The 14,507-nt window shown below is 37.9% G+C and overlaps 1 protein-coding gene across 1 annotated transcript in view; it reads right to left on the minus strand.

The window, feature by feature from the left end:
- Positions 1-14,507, minus strand: part of RYR2 (ryanodine receptor 2) — an 814,256-nt gene that overhangs the window by 155,405 nt on the left and 644,344 nt on the right. The window contains exon 63 of the mRNA XM_018042460.1: positions 10,474-10,523. Within this exon, the coding sequence (XP_017897949.1) occupies positions 10,474-10,523 (50 nt within the window). The remainder of the gene's footprint in view (positions 1-10,473; positions 10,524-14,507) is intronic.

Consider the following 14,507-nt stretch of genomic DNA (forward strand, 5'->3'; position numbering starts at 1 on the left):
TTGAAAAATCAGATGAAACTCAGCCATTCTGATAGGAATGTACATCACTAAGTACAGAAATATGAATCATATAATACATGTATTTTACTTTATGATAAGGATAAAATAAAGACAATATGAATCCAAAGTAACACAGTGGCCACTCACAATATAGTCTGACACTCATCACTTCTTCATTTCATGCTTTCCTACATATAATATATACAGTAATTTCCTGGTCCTTAGGTTAACAACTCTTATTTGAATGTGAGGTTTTAAAACATTTGAGTATACTATATTCTTTACATACAAAGGTACCCTAAAATGAATGAATTAAACATACATGGAAATTAATAATTTCCTTAGTATGTGGGCATTCCAGTTTAGTGCTATAACACAAATACGAAAAAAATTAGGTATTCATTGCTGAGACTCTTGAGTTCTTTCAGTAAATGTTCCATTAATCTCATGCTTTGAATCTCAGAACTTCCAATAATAATGATGACAAAATCAGCAGAAAGGCAGAATTTGTCATGCCCCTGTCTATTGACTGGGGGCAGTGCTAGGGCTTCTGCTATGGCCCTTAGAAGTAGTATTCATTTAGTTATTCATTCACCCAATAAATACATGACAAATACCAGGTACTCTTAAACTTCCAGTAATAAGCTAGAGTTATGGTACTTGCATTTTAATGGGGGACACATAATGAACTATTAAGCTAAAAAAAATCAATATGTTACATAATATATAGCCAAGGTAAAAGTATATATAGCAAGGAATGGGGATTAGAGCAACTGGATAGAGTAACAGGGGGAATGGTCATTGGGTCCTCCCCAAGAAGATGGCATTTGAGCAGAGATTTAAATGAAGTGAAAGGACAAACCACGCATATATATGGGAGAAGAGCCCAGGTGGTACAAACAGATGTGCAAAGGCTCTGGGGCAGAAAATGAACCTAGTGTTCTTGGCAAGGAAGTGAAGATGGCTGCTGTGGACAAATTCAGGAGAAAGGAGGAGAATATATGGTGGAGACAAGGGAACCAGGTTCCAGAGTATCACAACCAGAGCAAGCACTTTGGACTTTTTTGCTAAGTGCAATAGGAAGACATTCTGAACACTAGATTAATTCCAGTGTGCCAAATTCTGGGAGGGCAAGAGTAGAAGAGAGTTAGGAAGCCCTTGCAGTAGTCTAGAACCAGTAGATTGAAGATGGCAGATTTGGCCCAGGATATTATTGGTGAAGCAATTAAGAATGTGTGTTCAGTTTTTGCTTGTGTGTTGCATGTTGGTGAGAGGGAAAGGAGACAAAGATAACTCCGCAACTGTTTCAGTGAGCAATTGTCTGAGCAGTTGGGTGAATGGTGGTAGGATTCAATGATGCGCAGAGAGCACAAGGTGGGGGTCAGAGAATGCAAGGGGAGGGGAGAGGTGGGAGTTGGGTATTTTGCTTTCAACAGGTGAAGTGCAATGGGCCTATTCGTCTCAGCTTGAGATATGGAATAGGCAACTGATACAAAAACCCGGAGTGCAGAAATGAGATCTAAGTTGGAGCTGTAATTCGGGGTCTCCTAAGTATATTGACATTTATTTGAATCACGGGGCTGAACGAAATGTTAGCATGAACATAAATATAGAAGCAGGAAGGTCCAATACCTCTAATGTTTAGAGGTAAAAACAATAAGGAGGATGGAGCACAGAAAATGACAGAGGGAAGGCCCGGGAGGCAGAGGGGATACAAAGCGATGCCTATGAATCTCATGCAACCAAAGTCAGCACCAATTCAGAGAGGCTGGCCTCTAACTCTTCCTAAAACTCACAGTTATATTGTCCCTTTATACAGATGATCAGTATTTGTACTTCACACTGAGCCTAGCAATGCCTTTTTACAAAACGAGGCTCAGGGCATTTTAAACTTCTATTTGTATAAGCTTGTGAGGTGTGATGTTCGTTTGCTTTGTGCCCTGATGTAGCCCAGCACCTAGACTAGTGCCTGACACATAGCAGGAGCTCAATTAGTATCTGCGGGATGACAAAGGGATGCTAGACAAGTTCTGTGGGTCAAGTGAACATTTGTATGGTGAATGTGAGATTTCTGTGATTATCAAAGTCACAAAACTATAAGCTCAGGCAGAATACACATTTTCGCACACTCCAGATCAGATAGAGTACAACTTTAAATGGAAACAGCCCTCTGTAAAAAATGGTGGGGAAAAGATCCTAAGGAATGAAAGAAAGTACTAACTGAACTTTAGTGTTATGGACCAAGCAAAAGAATCAATTTCATTGGCATGTATAGATGCCTAAACTAATGGTTAATTGTGAAGAGATAGAGTATGTAGTCAGACTTTTAAATAAAATAGCAACCTGGATATTGTCCTTCTGAAGGGGATCTAGATCACCATCATCAGCAATGTCAATCACACTATTAGTAAGAATCAGAAGGGCTAGTTCAGAACATAGTGAGATGTTAAAATTTTAGGTTGATGGCTGTATTTTTATGTACTTAACTGTATGCAATTTCTTAACTGCTCTAAGTAGTATAAAAACCAAAAGTTTGATACTTTCAACTCATGTTTTTTCAAAGTTCAAGCTACTTCCTCTGTCTTCAAACATAACTCTCATACCTCTAAACACTTAGGACAATACTTAAGGATTACCTATTATTTTTAAGATTGTGTGTTTGTGTATGTGTGTGTGTGTGTAACATCAAAGATACAAAGGTACAAAATTAAAATTACAGCTCATAGAATCTAATGACAACATACAGCAAGCATAGGGTTTTTGAAAACACTGTTAGCAGCTCATAAAATAAAACAACTCCCTAAATAATAATAATAACAAAGCTAAAGCTGTTAGAGTCAAAATATCATTTTTGCATTTTAATCTCAAACTGTTTTGTGGTTTTAAATATAAGGTTTCTATAGTTCAGGAGTTTTCAATGGTATCCAAAATTTGATACATGTAACTGCTGCTGTTTTATAAACTGATATACTGAGAATTCTCAGAATGTTGACTTTCTCTTAGGAAAACAGTCAACAGTTAATTCTAATTTTTATTCTTCTTTACTTTCCTAACATGGCTCCTGATACAATATCTCATTATACTATCTTCTCTGAAGAGATGATTAACCTTAGAAAAATCTTAATTAATAAGATGATATAAAATTATGCTAAAAGGTAAAAATTTCTCTCCAAATTATGAGTAGGTAGAAACTGAAGCATGCTGAAGATTCCATTACTTCTGAAGTCTGTGATATTGAAAAGATTAAAATTACTGAGTCTCTAACTTGGTGAAAAGTTTCAATTCAACTGAGAACACATATTATACATGCTATTCTTTTGCTCAAAGTCAGGAAATTCTCTCAGAGTGGCATTTTGAAATGAAAGAAGTATCTATCTATCTTCTGATATTATGTTCATTGAAATTTCTGAGTCTGATATTTACCCTCTATAAGAATTGGGCTATTTTTAATATAGCAAGTTTCCTTTATACAATGAAACTCTTGCTTTTCTCATACATACTGTCCGAAAACTACAGAATCTTTCAGTCATAGGAGTTAGACACAACTTAGTGACTAAACCACCATTCTTCATCAAGAGGATCCTTAAGGTCTTAATGCGACTGATTCTGTAGTTTTAGGACAGTATGTATGAGAAAAGCAAGAGTCTCCTAATGTATAAAGGAAACTTGCTCTATATTCAAAATAGATAACCAACAAGGACCCTACTATAGCACAGGGAACTCTGCTTAATATCCTCTAACAACCTAAAGGAGAAAATAACTTTAAAAAGAATAGATGCATGTGTATGACTGAATCACTTTGCTGCAGACATCAAACCAGTACAACACTGTTAACCAATTATACTCCAATAGAAAACTGAACTTTTTAAAAAGCAGCAGATTGTGCTACTTTTAAATTTTAATTTAAACCATTATATTCTTAGCATAATGACATAGTCAGTTCTCCCAGAGGCACTATCCTCAGGGATTCTTAGTGCTTCAAATGGCTTTCATTTCATTATATGGGGTCCAAACATGTTCCCTTAAACTTTTTTTAGAAACAAGGTGCCCCAGGCTTCAGAGCACTTCAATCTGTCCCTGGTCAGCTCCTTTCATAAAAAGTGAAAAAAAGAGGTACGGTGGCTCAGCTGGTAAAGAATCCTATTAAACAAACACATACACAATCTGAACCTTTTTAGGGACAATACAAACATTAACAGTCGTTCCTCAGTATCCGCAGGGGACTGGTCCAAGACCCTCCCCCAACACCAAAATTCAAGGATGCTTGAGTCCCTTGCATAAAATAGCATAGTATTTGCATATAGCATACACATCCTCCTTTATACATTAAATCATCTCTAGATTATTAATAATACAGAATATAATGTAAAAGTTATGCACAAATTTGTTGAGGTATGGTGAATTCGAGTGCTACTTTTGGGAACCTTCTGGAATTTTTTTTTTTAGTATTTTTGATCCCTGATTGGTTGAAATCATAGATGCAGAGCCTGCGGATATGGAAGGATGACTGTAACATTTCCTAATATCTCCTGATACAAGAAAACTCTTCATTTAAATACATGAGCAGGGTTTGGGGTGAGGGGGGTCACAGGGGAATCAACATAAACTTAATCCACTAATTTTTTATTCAGAGAAAGATACCAATGGATAGAATTCACAATATTACTCTATTTACTATTAAAACTCTTTTAAAAACAATATTAAGATTTTGGCACCAGTTTAAATCAGTCATACTCACCTAGAGGGAGAAAACAAGTATTTTAACAAAACCTGTTGTTTCATTTAAACATGTGATAATACTTGTCCAATACTCCTGAAGCTAATATTGGAGCTGTATTAATGATGTGAAAATGTTGAGTTCTAGGGTTATTGAGGTCAACCAGAAGAAATATTGCTGATAAGAAATATGTTGATTATGCTGCAAAATGCTTGCTCTACTCCAGGCATTCCTAGAAACCTGTCTGTCATCAAAGCTGGAAATTCTCCAGTAAATCCTAGGACTCTCTAGGCTGTCTTGCTAATTCACTATCTTGCTAAAGTGTTAAAAACTCAGCAGAAAACAGCAAAGTAGACAAACCCTCTAAATGGTAACTATTTTGTGCCAGCCTTCTGGAATACTTAACTTGAACTGAATAGATCATTGTTAGTAGAGTTTAATGATCTTGTTTTTTCAAGAGTCATTAGTTACAGTGTTACTTCCTTTCCAATGTAAGAGCTCTAAGTGGAAAGCTTTAAGAATTTTTTAAAAATGTGATTCTCACCGATTGTGAGATAAGTGGATACTATATTTTTCTTATTCTCAAGGGGAAAAAAATCTAAAGTTTGGGCTCTTTGTGAATGTAAGAAAATTCCAAACTGATAGCACTTATCTCATTGCTAAAAGCATCTGCTTACTTATCTACTCTTTAGACTGTAGTCTTCTTAAAGGTAAGACCTGGTTGGTTGATTCATTCCATCATAAGATATTTATAAAACAGCCACTATGTCCCAGACTTCCTCCTGGGCTCTGAGGATATAAAAATAAGCCTTCAAAGAGCTGAGTTTTGCACCAGAGAGAGAAGTTAATCTAGTAACTCACCAGTGAGATGAAGGAAAAGTACATAGAGCTAAGAGAATTTATAATAGTAGAGATAGTATAATCAAAGAGGTCAGCTATGAATTTCCAGAGAGAATACTACTTACGTTGAAATCTGAAAGGTGGGTAGTTCATCCCATTATAGGTATGAGGGACTGGAGAGGGGCGTATATAGGATCCCATTACAGACAGTAGTCACGGATGGTGCAAATGGCCTGAGCAGATATGAAAATGACACTTTCAAGAAGTAGAGGGAAGACCACTTAAGCTGAGGCATCGTGAGGAAGCAAGAATTCTCTGGGAAACAGGGATGGAGGGGTACACGGGGGGCAGACTATGAAACACTAACCAGATTAAATGGCCAGATTAAGAATTCTGATCTTAATTCTAGAGAAATGGGAAGCCACTGGCTACACAAGAGTATATTCAGTTTTGAGATCACTTTTTGCTTTGTCCTGTTTTTTGGAGGGGAAGCAAGAGATATGGTTCTGGAACACAGTTTAGAAAGGCAGGAGGGAGTTCAGAGAGCAGGGTTAGTATGTTCTTAGAGGCATACAGGTGAAAGATACCTGTAGATTGGCTCAGGTTGGGAGTAGTAAAGAGGTTAAGAAATCTTCATTTTTCTATCCTCAGAGCCTGAGAGAAGGCCTCACACACAGAAAATATTTACTGAATGAATGCATAAAATAAATGTCATTAAGGCATCTGATTTATTTCCACATGGAAAAAGAAAGCCGTTAAGAAGTCCTGCATCACCACTGCTATTCCTGTTGGAGTTATGGTTACCAGATTCCACTTCCTCTAAAAATAACTGAGAGCCTTAAATAGGCTATAATAGCAGAAGTTGAGTATTCTCTGCTGCTGCTGCTGCTAAGTCGCTTCAGTCGTGTCCAACTCTGTGCGACCCCATAGACGGTGGCCCACCAGGCTCCCCCATCCCTGGGATTCTTCAGGCAAGAACACTGGAGTGGGTTGCCATTTCCTTCTCCAATGCATGAAAGTGAAAAGTGAAAGTGAAGTTGCTCTCTAATTGCCTTAAAACTAGGCAGTTAAACATTCAGAATTTCCACTTAGCATAAGTGAGGGAAGATGGAGGCATTAAAAACAGTATTTCGTTAGTCAACAATATGTCCCTGAAAATGGCACATGGGGTCCTTATACCTTGTCAACCTGCCTGGGTCTTAGCCAGTTCTAACTGATTTTCCAAAGTACAAGAATTTATTTGTTCCAAAATACACCAACTTATAATTACTAGCAAGCATTTCAGAAGTCAAAAGGGAAGACTACATATAAAACTATTGCTGTTTAGTCGCTAAATTGTGTGCAACTCTTTGTGATCCTATGGACTGTAGCCCACCAGGCTCCTCTGTCCATGGGACTTCCCAGAAAAGAATACAGGAGTGGATTGCCTTTCTCTTCTCCAGGGATCTTCCCTACCCATGTATTGAACCCACATCTCCTGCCTTGGCAGGTGGATTCTTTACCACTGAGCCACCAGGGAAGCCCTGTATATAAAACAGATGCCACTGTACTTACTATTTTTTCCATAAAGTATTTTACAGGTATACCAGAACTACTGTTATGCTGGGAACATGGCTTGTTCCCCTTTTTTAAAATCCTACCTTTTTCTAAGATAAAATGAAGCGGTTTAAACACCTTCAAAAGCATATATGAGGCATAAAAACATGACTCATCTCTTTAATTCTTAGTGTGCTTCAATGTAGAGAAAATATTTTAAAGTGGGTAAAAGATAAAGCAAATATAGAAGTTTAAATCTGGGGAATCCTTACTTTATACATCATAAAAATTTCTGAACTAGAGATGAAGTTTTAGAGATATCATCATAATCTGGCAGCCACCTTGGAATAAATATTCCATTGCTGATCAAACTTAGCTCCCCGCAATTACCACCGTCATGACAAGAGTTTCGCCTCCTGGTGTTTTTTAATGCTAATCCCACCTTCCTGACATGTTTCGGGTTAATGTATTTCTTTCTATATTTTTTGCTACTTGACACAAGCCCAAGTATTTCTTTGTTAAACTCAACTTCCGTCTCACTTTATTCTTAAGTTAGGCGGTGAACAATTTTTTGAACTAAGTACAGGAAAAACATTTTGATCGTCAGTTGGTGTCTCCCAGAACACAGGAAAAAATAATGTAAAGATAGGGTGAAAGAAAAAAGTAAGAGATTAACATGTCCATATACAAAAGACCACTGTATCTATGCTGCTAGGTCTCTTTCCCTTTAGGAAAATCCACAGTGGTATAATTGATACATCAAATGGTCCTTACTTGGGACTTCCCAGATAGTTCAGTGGTTAAAACTCCATGCTATCACTGCAGGGGGCACAGGTTGATCCCTGGTTGGGTAACAAAGATCCCGCATGCCCCATGATATGGCCAAAAGATAATAAAAGTTAATTTTTTTTGAAGTAAATACTCGAATTATACCACTTCTGCTTTGATGTGAAAATGCCTAGATTTTAAAGACTTCATGGTCTTTAAATAGCTAACTGCCCTAGTTTAGTCTGTATGTAATTTGATTCATAGCTGTACAAATAAGACTAAGAATACCTTAGACTTGAAAGCGGTATGATTACAGTTTACAAAGCACTTTCACATTCATCATCTCATATGAGATTTTATATATACAATGGATCTCTAAAGTTAGTAGTTATTTTCATCTAGTTTCAAAATGAAAAACAAAAAATCATGCTCAAGAGAAGTTAAGTCCCTTGTCCAGATCATTCAACTGGTTCAGTTACAAAGAGGGGACTTACATACAGGTTTTCTGATCAAAGTCCATTATTTTCTTCAGGACATCATGTTAATGTCTAAAACCAAGCTATAGCTGTAATACGTAAAGTTTACAAGTCTAAGAACTAACATGCTAAAATGTTGACAAAATATATTAGAGTATTGTTGAATAATAAAGACTTCTTGACTTTGGTATTGTTTTACAAGCAAATGCCAAAGCAAATTTGAAAAAATAATGTGACATTAATAAAATGCACATTAAAATATGCTTTCCAGATAAAGACACACAGTTCTCCAATAAATTCCTGTTAAAAATAAAAATAGTTATATTTAAAGGCAAAGAGATATAATATACAATGCCTAGATGAAATATTAGAATCACAGATGAAATGAATGTTAAAATCCAGTTCTTCTCCTCTGATTACTACAACAAGCTACAGTATGCATTTATCTTCCACTACTGAGCCCTTAATATATTCAAAGGGAAAACAGAAGATTAAACAACAGGCAAAATTAATACATGGTAATGAAAGTCTATGTTAGTAGACCACTAGATTAGTTTAAATATAGTTCCTTTGCAGAGGGTTATAAATTGCAAAATGGCACGAGGTAGGCTTCTGGGATGCTGAAAATGTTCTATGCCTTGAACTGAGAAAATGGGCAAATACATGTAAAATTCCATCAAGCTATGTCATCATGCTGCTCTTAAGATTTGTGTACTTCACTGTATATATGGAATACCTCAAAAAATTTAAAATGTGAAGTTATAGAAAAATGTCACATAGGAAACCAAGAGGTTAAAATATGTAAGAAGCTAGAGATAAACAATAGAAAGTATTATGGGGTCCCCACCAGAGGGAGATATAATTAGACAGTATTCTCTGAAGACAGGTGGAGAATTTTTGAATACATAATTATTATGAGAAGGTTAAAGAGTACATGAAAGTTCTGTCTGAATAATTTACATGAAAGTTTTTCTAAGTTGAAGAGAAGTCAAAACAAAAGGCAGTCAACTGGAGATCATTCTGAAGGCAATTTCCCCATTAATTTTGGATAACTGAAACATTAATGAAAGAATCTAGGCAAGTTATGAGAACCATATATTAACAGTACCCAAATGTTGGATATAATAATATTAGAAACCAAATGTAGCATTAAGTAGTCATATCCAGAAGCTATCATTTCTCAAAAAAGTGTAAAGAATGTAAAAATTACTTGCATATATATATATATATATATATATATATACACACACACACACACATATACATGTGTACGTGTACCTATTTCTCAGTTTATCCTTTGTGGCTTTTACAGAAATAACATAATCCTTAGGTTTTTTTGGTGAATGGACTAGGACTTATAAATCTCTAAACACACTCAATGTTTTCTTACTGAAGTCACCACAACACTGTCTCAAAATCTAGAGAGCCCTGGGCTAAAATTTGCCTTGGAAGTTTATGAAAGCAGATGCAGGAAAGTGTAAAAAATAAACTCTGCCAACTGCTATAGAGTCTTAAAGCCCCACTGCAAGGAGAGTCTATGAAAAGTGAGTGACTGCCCTGCACGGCTATTGGAAAGCAGTGTTTGGGAACATGAACTTCAGCTACATGAATTCTCAGAAATGAACAAAAACTGACTGCTGTGGGGTTTGGAGGTACCAGAGAAGTTGCTTTTGGCAAATCCAGGCCTATCTCTATTATGAAGTTCCAATGTCTGAAATACAGTCAACATGCAAATTTGTAGTCAAGGGCACTGAAAAAGTAAGTGCAATTACAAACTGTGGATGGGTATTTAATCTATCAGAGATAACCAAACACAAACTCAGAGGCCCAGTTTCGCTTCACCCCTCTGAAATAAAATAAGGTAGAAACTGCCGTTTTCATTCATTTGATCTTTAATAATATAAGTTTGTGACTTTCAAGTGTGCTTTGGACTGGTATACAAAGTCACGGTCTTCAATTTTACTATCGGTAATGCTACTTATAAACAACCTTGAGGACCTTACCTTGGCCTATGACGACCATGCATGCAGCCATGCAAACATGCATTCATGCAACATAGCAGCTCACAACACAGTGCAAAGTGGCAAAGAAAACCAAGTGACGGCCATGCTAGTATTTGTTTAAGGGTCTCCTTACCAAATAGTGAAATCCTATGCCTGACAAGAACTCCAAGTTTGCAGAATAGGCTGAAGACAAAAGAAAAACAAAAGAGAAAAGGGAAAGGGGGAAGGGAAGGTAGAAAAAACAGGGAGAAATTAAATTCAAATGAAATAAAACCAAAAAAAAAAAAAGAAGAAGAAAAAAAGAAAAATAAACAGCTGATATATGAGCCGGAAAAAAGCAACATGATGTCACGCAGAAAGAATCAATTCTCTGAGCAGAATGTGGAGTAAAGGTATTAAATAAAGAGTCTTTGAGTGCATATCTTTAACAAACACGGTTAAAAAAGCACATATTATAAGTAAAGGAACCAAAAAAAATCAAAAGCAAAGCTAATTAATATAAAAGCAATCTATACAAACCCCACAAAAATATAACTACAGAAAACCATAAGGAAAAAATGTAATTTTATCTGTACCAAAGTACTACTGAAATTCTAGAATGTTGTTGTTGTTGTTGTTGTTATGGGCTTTATTTAACAATGGAAGTATGGTGCTTTGTGCACAAAATGCTACTTTTAGTATGTTTTCTCATTTGAACTTTCCTTCTTCTCGACCTTGACCATTACCCCATACACATATACAAAAGCATCCAGTGAATTTCACACAATGAACTAGAAAGAGAATTTAAACCATTTATAATCACTCAAAGAAAAACATTAGAGCTGCTATAACTTAAAGGACTTTGAATGCTGATGCACGAGTCAAAAATACATCTCCTCTACAGTGAGTTCCCAGGTCTTTGTGCCCTTCCTGGCACTCACCAACAGAAGACTCCAAATAAGGGTGCCCAGCACTCAGCATGGCATTGCTGAGCACTAATGCTCACATCAGAACCCAGAATCTGGGCAGTACCTGGTCTTGTCCTGTCTTGTCACCAGGCAGTCTGGTGACTTTCTTGTTGGGTCCTATTTTTAAGAACATCTCACTTCCATGTTACAACCCCTTTAAACATCCCTCAGGATTCAGCTCTGGACATGTTTACTCCAAGAAGCCTTTTCTAACACCTGGTGCTCCTTTAGCACTCCCAACCCAAGCTCACAGAAGTCCCCTCCCAGCCAGGGGCCATTTGCAAATATCTGTCATGACACTTAACCTCCCATCTTATACCTGCCATTTTCACATCTATCCACACTCTTCTGAACTCTCAGACACACAGCTGTTCCATAGCTAGAACTTGCCAAAGCTCTAATTTTGAAAATCCACTTGTATAGCAGCACCTACACTCAGCCTGATTTTTCCAGGCATGGTAGCAGCTATGTTCTGACAGCCCTGTCCTCTCTTGCCATCTTTGCCATCACTACCAGGGTACAGATATACATGCTCAGTACTGGGGATATAGACTACGCCATGGAATCCAGTGCTGGCAACTGCTCATGGCAGAATGGGAAAACGGAGACAGAATCACCTTTTTGATGTTGACCGCTTTCACAGTAAGTTTTGCCCATTATTTCTCACTTTAGTAACAATGTGATATAGTTTATTGGTGAAAAGTCATTATATAGGGAATAGGGTGGCTTTTCCAAGAAAATATTCATCCACAAGTGCTTAAATGACTTTGAAGTCTTAGGAAATCTCTTACCAGTGCTCTTTTTTTTTTTTTTTTCAAACAATGATCTTGCCAAGTAGACATTAGACACAAGATTCAACCTTAGTCCACTGAGCTGCATTATCTGTCTTTAGGCTCTAACTGAAACGAACAAAGACAATAAAACAAAAGCACCTTTCTCCAGGTATCCTCATTCACTGAGCTTTCTCTGTGTTAAGTCAATAAGGATCTGTCTCTGGGACTTCCCTTGCGGTCCAGCGGTTAAGACTCCAAGCTTCCACTGTAGGAGGCATGGGTCTGATCCCTAGTTGGGGAACTAAGGCTCCATATGCCAAGTCTCATGGCCAGGAAAAAAAAAAAAAAAAACCCACAAAGATATGTCTCCATCTGAAGAGAGTGTTTACAGCTTAGAACTGCATACATTTTGGGTTACTGGAAACTACTCTATTTTAAGCGGTATCTTTTACCTGTTACTCACCCTCTCTAGTATTAGGGTGAAGCATTCTGAGACGATGTTGAATTTGTAATACATGGATTATGTTGTAACCTGATTAATCTAAACCTGGGATGTTTTGTGATGATGGGAAACAGAATTGCTCTGTATCCCATCCCATCAGATCACATTCATGTCTGAGAATCTGTCACAGAAAAATGACTTCTTACGATATCAGCTGTTTCCTAACCCTGTTGTTAGCTGCTCACTCATGTCCAATTCTTTGCAACCCTGTGGACTGAAGTCTGCCAGGCTCCTCTGTCCATGGGGATTCTCCAGGCAAGAACACTGGAGTGGGTTGCCATGCCCTCCTCCATTCCTAGTAACCTAGTTAACCCTAGTTATTCCTAATTAGTAACAGATGTGTCACCAGAGAGACATACAGATATACGTTGCATTGGCCAAAAAGTTCATTCATTTTCCAGGACACATCATATAGATGGGAAAACCTGAATGAACTCTTTGGTAAACTCAATGGAAAGCTAGGTCCTCAAAAAAGACAAATCATCTCTCTCCCTTTCTGTGCTATCCCATTTCAGGGTGTAGTTCCCCTGCAAACTCTAGGTCTATTATCAGTGCTAACCAGTAGTTTCTTTAAAGCACTTTCCATAATCCTGTTACGCCCTTTCCCAGCACCTTTCACTACTAACATACTTAAGAAATCAAAATGCATCTGCAGCTTCCTCCCTGACTCTCTTGCCTTGTGAGTGTCCTTTCCACCCCTCATGGCTTCTCCTTGAAGTTCTCAACACCCTCCAAATAGTTCATCTAATAACCTCTTTTTCAGCCTCCATCCTGCAGAGCTCTCCACAGTACTTGGCATCATTAATTACTCACCTCTGTGAAACTCTGGCCTCTGTTTTATAGTATTATTTCCCACTTCTTTGCTAATGAATTGTTCTCTCTGTTCTTCAAATATCCACTTCTGAAAACCCTCCAAGTGTAACACTTCTCCAAGTTTTGGTGTTCAGCCTTTTCAGCTTCTCCATGCTTCTCCCTTGGTTTCCTCTTGCTTTCCAAGCTTCAAGCATTAGATGGGTCTAGATGGTCCCCAAATATGTCATTTCTTACCCTGATCTCTCCAATACCAAACACCTATTTCTCTCTTCCTGCTGTACACTTCCAGCTAAAATGACCTGTTAGTACTTACTACTTCTTCCAGAAGCACCAGTTTAACCAAACTCAACCTCTTCTCAAAACTGTGTTGTGCTGTGCTAAGTTGCTTCATTCATGTCCGACTCTTTGCAACCCCAACGACAGAAGCCCACCAGGCTCCTCAGTCCATGAGATTCTCCAGGCAAGAACACTGGAGTGGGTTGCCATTTCCTCCTCCAGGGGATCTTCCCCACCCAGGGACTGAACCCATCCCTCTTACATCTCCTTCTTTGGCAGACGGGTTCCTTACCACTAGCGCCACCTCAGTTCAGTCACTTAGTCATGTCCGACTCTGCGACCCCATGGACTGCAGCATGCCAGGCTTCCCTGTCCATCACCAACTCCTGGAGCTTACCCAAACTCATGTCCATAGAGTCGGTGCCATCCAACTATCTCATCCTCTATTATCCCCTTCTTCTCCTGCCGTCAATTTTTCCCAGCAACAGGGTCTTTTCAAATGAGTCAGCTTTTTGCATCAGGTGGCCAAAATATCGGAGCTTTAGTTTCAGCATCAGTCCTTCCAATGAACATTCAGGACTGATTTCCTTTAAGATGGACTGGCTGGATCTCCTTGCAATCCAAGAGACTCTCAAGAGTCTTCTCTAACACCACAGTTCAAAAGCATCAATTCTTCAGCGCTCAGCTTTCTTTATAGTCCAACTCTCACATCCATACATGACCACTGGAAAAACCATAGCCTTGACTAGATGGACCTTTGTTGGCAAAGTAATGTCTCTGCTTTTGAATATCCTGTCTAGGTTGGTCATAGCTTTTCTTCCAAGGAGCAAGTGTCTTTGAATTTCATGGCTGCAGT

Source organism: Capra hircus, chromosome 28 (assembly GCF_001704415.2).
Source record: "Capra hircus breed San Clemente chromosome 28, ASM170441v1, whole genome shotgun sequence".
Lineage (NCBI taxonomy): Eukaryota > Metazoa > Chordata > Mammalia > Artiodactyla > Bovidae > Capra > Capra hircus.